Here is a 6,515-nt window from a genome sequence, read left to right on the forward strand (position 1 = left end):
TCATCTCAGTTTTGCTGGTACACGTTACAGATAACGGTACTGACAGCTGCCATTTAAGGCACAGTTTTGGTTCTGGGATGAAGATTTAACCATTCTTGGTATCAAACAGGCATTATGTTCTCAGTTCTCTGAGCAGCCTTTTTGGATACACTACTAAAATAAGGTCAATTGGGGGAAGACCTAAGTGACGAGATTATGGCGATAAAAGTGCCAGAGACTTGGTTAGCACATTTCAACATGTTAACTCCCCTTCCAGTTTGACGTTATTCCTGAAGGCAGTATTACGCCAAGACATTTTATGCTGAAACAGACAAAGGAGTTTATCAGACTATTCTACCTCAGCAAAAGACACGTTACTAAGAACAGTCTATTGTGATTCCCTGTGCTTTTCTGCCTAACCATGCTTCATGACTACAAAAATATCTTTTCTGTGCCGTAGTAAGAAGCTTAAAACGAAACGTATGTTTGGAAGACTGAACTAATGCTTTTATTTGTTTTTAGCTAAGTTTTCACCCTCTACCTACTGCTTAAAAGCCAAGATCAATGAACAATGGTAGGTTGAACAAAAATTTATGCATCTACTGCAGGCTTAACGTGGGATGTTAAGACCATGCCTGCAGCTGGAACTATCTCTTATTTGTTCTAGATTACAATACTCACTACTGGATTTAAGAATGGATCTTCCACATATTGGCAAGCTCTAAAAAAACATCATTACTTTCCTCTTCAGTATAAAAATACAGCATGCACAAAAAACAAGACTTACCTAGGTAAAAACAAAAAAAAAATTTGAAAATCTTGTACAGATAAAAAAAAAGATGCTATACATGTACTAATGTCAACTGTCTAACAAACTTTCATTCAATTCTATGCTATTCTAACAGGTGGATCCAGAAAGTACATTTGCATTTATTTCATCTTGATGTTTTATGTGCTCCTTAGACTTAAATTGCCACTGAACAGACTTGTTACTATAATCCAGAAATGTCTAGTTTTGTTCCAAATTAGATCCTTTTTTTTTTTTTAAACACAAAACCAAATGATCACAGAGTTATGTTTAGGACTCAAGAGCTGGTTCAACAAATTAAACTTTCCAAAGACAATACATTTGTTTCCTGAGATGGCTAAAAGTAATGTTTCAACTTCATGTTACACTACAATTAACAGAAAATACTACACACAAAATCAGAGGTTAACTACAGCATACAAACACATTTACAGAAGTCACCTACTTTCACTAGTACTATTTGTGTTAACGTGTACACCTTAACAAAAGTCCTAAAATAATCTTTATACATTACAAAACAAGGATTTACAAAACTTTATTTTATTTCCAAGTTACTTCATTCTAAAAATGTTGAAACATAAAAAAATACCATTTCCTAAAGGAGTTTACAATAAAAGGCTAACAATCTGGCATGGAAGAGGTAAATATATGGAAACCTGTTTTAACAGTCACAAATCAGTCGCTGGTGATTAAAGAACTCTTTGTTCTTCAAAGCTGGTAGGCACTTCCATGTAGCCAGAAATGTAAGCTTTCCTACCACTCCTTTTCCCTCCCGTACATAAAAATATCCAATGCAATAAAAAAAAAAAGTAGGATAAAAGGGTGGACACGTGATCAAATAAAAGCATTATCTAAGGTCTTGATTATTGTTCATCTTGTGTAAGTGTAAAGATTTTGTCCCAAAGTTTTCCTGACAAGATGGAGTTATTTGGCCTTTAAAAGTGTTAGCTGAAATACCTCCCTTTTTTACCAGTATATGTTGTTTGCTCACTGCTGTATTGTTGGTTTATGTCTGTAACAGAAACTGGCTCTAGGCCAGCCCATGGATCCTCAAGCATTGAAGGTCTGTAATAGTTTTCCACATCATTAGACACTCTTTTCTCTCTGCCATGCGCTGTACCAAATGGAGTAGATGTCCTGGGTGATCCCTTTGGAAGAAAACCATCAGGTAAAGAAACATTTAATAGACTAATTCAAACTAAAAAAAAAATAAATTAAATATTTCCTTCTAATGCAGAAGAGCTTTGAAGTTGGTTATTAATGATTAATTACTACTCCTCACCTGCATCTTCCTCAGAAAATACTAAACTTTATTATAATTTTAATTACACGTGATGATTTACCAGGATAAGAAAAAAACCCGTCTTCTGCAAAATACTTGTCTACATCACTATGGCACATAACTACAAAAAAGCTCCTCATCCTATTTTTTATAAGCTGCCTAAGTTAATGATGTATCTAACTCAAAAGCTGAACAACGAGACAGGGAGTTAGAGGCCGAGGAAGAGCTGATAATGTTTACAAGAGCAGAAGTTAGATATCAAGTACTTACAGACTGAACGTAGCATTGCATAAAGCAAATAGCTACAAATGACCCCAAGAACTTACCGGGAAAAACACCCTATTTTTCCCAAACTAGTGTTGTGTGAAATTTGAGAACAGATTACTTTATTAGATATACAATCTGGATGGTGGTTAGGCAGATAATGCACAAAAGAAAAACCTTTTGCATGGAGCTTTTGACATTTGATTTTCTTTTTTTAAGATCAAGGATCACCACAATTGCTTCTGCAAACCTGCTACAAGTGGACAACTTAAAAAGAGCTATGACATAAAGGAAATTGCTATCACTGTTTTCTCCTATTAGCATCATTCATAGTTCTTTTCCCCAGATTCACTTCCCTAAAAAGTGAGGTTTTGTCTAAAGCCGTATTTGGTTAAAACAAATGAATTTAATCGAAGTTAAACAACCTATACTACAGATACGCTAGTCTCTATACTACAGATACAGCTAGTCTCCAAACATGCCTGTTGCATTCTGTGTGATTAGAACAGGGCGCCTTGAGGCTGATTATCAGCCTCTGACTTTGTAAAGGAGCATAAAAGCACTGATTAAGGGCTGCTTTCCACACTCCCCTGACTTTTTGGGCCAGCAGTGATGGTATTTGAATTTGACTAATGAGCCCTACGGAATCTATATAAACAGATCATATAAAACAATTTCTGGGTAAAACTGAGAAATGGTGCCATATAGGGAAGGCCCCTATGCTTAGCCAGAAGAACAGATTCCACTGAAAACTGCTGCGTCTTGAACCTATTTCTGAAAGCGTGCTGCGGCAGGAGCCTGCTTGTGTGGTCCCAGTAAGTACTATCCTAGAACTCCTAAAGGTTGATGATAATGGATACACAACCAAATATGGGAACATCCATGTCTTATTTACAAGGCATTTGTTTCTAATGATTTGTTGTAGTACAATTAGGTTACGGAGGTAAGATTATGATCTTAAACCAGAAAAAATACTAAAAGGTAGAGAATTACTTTATGAAGTATTGTATCAAAACCACCAGGGAAAGGTCAGAGAATCACCTCAGAATACAGATAAAAACACTCTAAGGGACAAGGAGTTTCCTAAAGCAAGTCAACATGCGCTAGGAAAAGTAACATTAACGTTCTTTAAGCACTCACACTTAGCAGTAAAGCAGCAGTACACAGTGCGTCGTATCTTCCAAAAAAAAATTCAACTCTTTAAAATACTATGTTTAATGGAGACCCTGTAACTCTGACATTGTAAAATAGTTTGAGTGTGCAGTTTATTTAATGTTATGTCTAATCTGCAGCACTCAAAAGAAAGCTGAACTGACATAATGATCTGTAGTATCCAGTGACAGAACAAAAAAACTTCAATGGTAAAAGTCTTTTGGATCGATTTATTTTATAACATTAAATTTCACAATATATTACAATTTCATCGCTACAACTGACTTACAATGTCAGTAACACCGACATTTTTGCAAGTTCGAAATCTAGGAAACGTATTATTATGTAATACAAGATCGACAGCCTTCCTTAAAAAAAGCAAAAATGTGATTATTCATATAGGCCTGTGGAAAAGGAGAATAGCCCTACCTGTGCAAGTGAAACCATTCTGTGTAAGAGAAACCATTTGGTGCCAAAGACACCTTAAAAAAACCTTTATATTTACTGTCACTGGTGCCAACAGCCTTTTGTCACTGAACTTTCCTTAAAGAAACAGTCAATCTAGTCTCAATACTTTTTTCCCCAAATAACAAATATGTCTCTACAACAGAAAAAAAATAATCTTTTGGTGCTATCAGCATGTTACTGAATGTGGTATTACTGCCTTGAAAATGCGAACAATCACTCCCTTTATCAGCTTTCTTCACCCAATGTTCATTTTAGATGCTGGCAGATGCACAGAAACACAGAAATCATGATTATAGCATTTCACAAGATATTTTCTAACTTTCTGTAATAATTTTCAACCCCCCCCCCACTAACTAGCTACTGCTACTAGCTGGCTAGTTCACTAAATCCTGTTGAGTGTAGAAAGGGAAATGCTACCACTAAGTGAATTCTAAGAGGAGACATTCAAGAGATACAACAAATGTTTTCATAAAATTTAAAGCGGATATATCTCTGGAAAAAATGGAAAGCTCTGTAAAGTACTGGTCACATAAAGGTCAAGCCAGCCATTTCAGAAAAATCAAGCTTATTATGTTTTTCTTTAAGTTTTCTGTTCATTTCAAAAAATGAAGGTCTACAAGTACAAATTGAGCACAGAATATTAGTAACATGTAATTAACTGTCTTGGATTTTCTGATAAGATTTTAAAGGGTCACTTAAGATTTTCATCTCAAAGTTGATAGTAGCACCATAAATTGCAAAAGCACTATAGTTTCTTAACATTAGCATCTGCAGAGAGAAGGGAACAATCTATATACCTCAGAAGAAATTTGGTGTTTAGACCACGCAAAAAAATCCCTCTATCTGAATCTGCTCATGGCCTCACGGACTTGAGAGTCTTGTTGCCCACGTCAAAGAAAATGGGGACTTAAGAGTTTGAGACCTCCTCCCTTTGTGATTGCCCCTATTGCGCTCCCAGGCAAAACAACCCATGTGCATACACATAAAAGTACACACATACACATTACCTTAGTCCTAGGCAAAGCTACAGACATACGATGTCTTTCTAGTCTTAGAAAGCATCACCACTGGGTCAATGCTCCTAAAATACTCACAAGGTCTGCAGAAGGAAAGGGGAGAAGGGAAAATGTGACAGTCTGTGACTGGATTCAAACTTGTACCTTCTTTATGTCAGGCTTCTTATTTAACACCAAGGATGGAGCCTATGAGACTGTTCCTGCCCATAGGACCTGACACGAGAGAATTCTGACTAAAACTAGAGGCAAAAGGATTCCTGCATATTCTTCTGCTCAGTTAATTTAAGGCAGGCTTTTAAAAATAACTGAATATCCAAAGAGTGATTTTTCTGAAGGGAAATGTCTAGACATCAATCAGTGACATAAACCATCCCTCCACTATCTGCAGCACAAACCCCGTATCTTTTGTCTTTTCAACAGGTTCAGAGGTTAAGCAATCTGTAGGCTTCCACATTGGGAGAGCCTTTGCTGTTGTATTAAAGAAAATGTACAAAGTTCCTAATGATTCCCTTCCACCAACTATGAGACTCCTGTAAGATAGCTATCTGCATCGTAAAAAAGTAACCAAAGACTATTTTTGAATGGAAACGTGACTATGCAGTGCAGGCACATTAAGATTTGACTTCATTATTACACTTTAATCCCTAAAGTGTTAGTAAGAGCACCTGAAAATTTTACCATTGTCTGTACTGCATGTGCCATTTGTTACACTTTTAGGGTTTCCCTAATACTGCATAAAGCCAGCTACGTACATAAAGTTGGTATCCCCTCGAGAACTGTCATCCTTATCTGCACTGCCAGTCACATACCCCAACTAAACCAGCTGAAAAAAGCGTAATTCACACAATCTGTTGTTGACAGCTCTTGGGAAAACTGATGTATATAAATTAAACCTTTCAGTGCAATGCAACCACTTTAAAATGGTACTCTATTATCCCAACAGATGCTCTCATTTCTGCTTAAAGGAGCCTCAGCTTAATTCTCTTTAGTAGAGCATTCCTCTTCCCTACTCATGTCCCAGAAAGCTCTGTGTGCTGACAGGGCAACTTCCATACTATAAAACAACGCAGGCAAATTAAATACACACACAACTTCACCCTTGTGTTAAAGAAAACTGATCAAAGGGAGGTACATAAAAGGGAAGGAGACGTTTGCTGCAGTTTTGACTGCCACTTAATTTTCTTTCTACCTTCACACGCTGGTGTATGAAAAGGAAGAAAGCTACTCTCCTGCGAGTCCTTGTGTCTTCCCAACAGGCCTCAGCCAGCCCTGGGGCCCTCTCCCCTTTCCTGATCACACAGCTGCCTGATCTGGGGTCTCTCCATCTTCTCTACTGGGGGTGGGAGGAAGACAGATGTTGGCCGGTGTGGTGCAAGTCTCTCTCTGCCCTCAAAACGGTGGTGGAGGGGACGGATGCTGCGCCTTGCCACAAGCCCCCGTTGCGCTCGCCCCTGCGGGCTGCGGCCTCCGCTGAGCGCCAGCAGCAGCGGCAGCTCCCCCCCCCCCCCCCCCCCCCCCCCCCTGCGGAGGCGCCGGGCCCCCCCCC

General features: G+C 38.2%; 1 protein-coding gene across 1 annotated transcript; it reads right to left on the reverse strand.

The window, feature by feature from the left end:
- Positions 1–1,311: 1,311 nt before the first annotated feature.
- MPLKIP (M-phase specific PLK1 interacting protein) lies at positions 1,312–2,075 on the reverse strand. Its single transcript, XM_009880926.1, has 2 exons — positions 2,070–2,075; positions 1,312–1,935 (listed from the first exon to the last, which is right to left on the reverse strand). Exons 1-2 carry the CDS (start codon positions 2,073–2,075, stop codon positions 1,732–1,734), a joined length of 210 nt encoding a protein of 69 aa, XP_009879228.1. The 3' UTR covers positions 1,312–1,731.
- Between the last annotated feature and the right edge of the window lie 4,440 nt (positions 2,076–6,515).

The sequence above is a fragment of the Charadrius vociferus genome, unplaced genomic scaffold (genome assembly GCF_000708025.1).
Source record: "Charadrius vociferus isolate BGI_N301 unplaced genomic scaffold, ASM70802v2 scaffold453, whole genome shotgun sequence".
Taxonomy (NCBI): Eukaryota; Metazoa; Chordata; class Aves; order Charadriiformes; family Charadriidae; genus Charadrius; species Charadrius vociferus.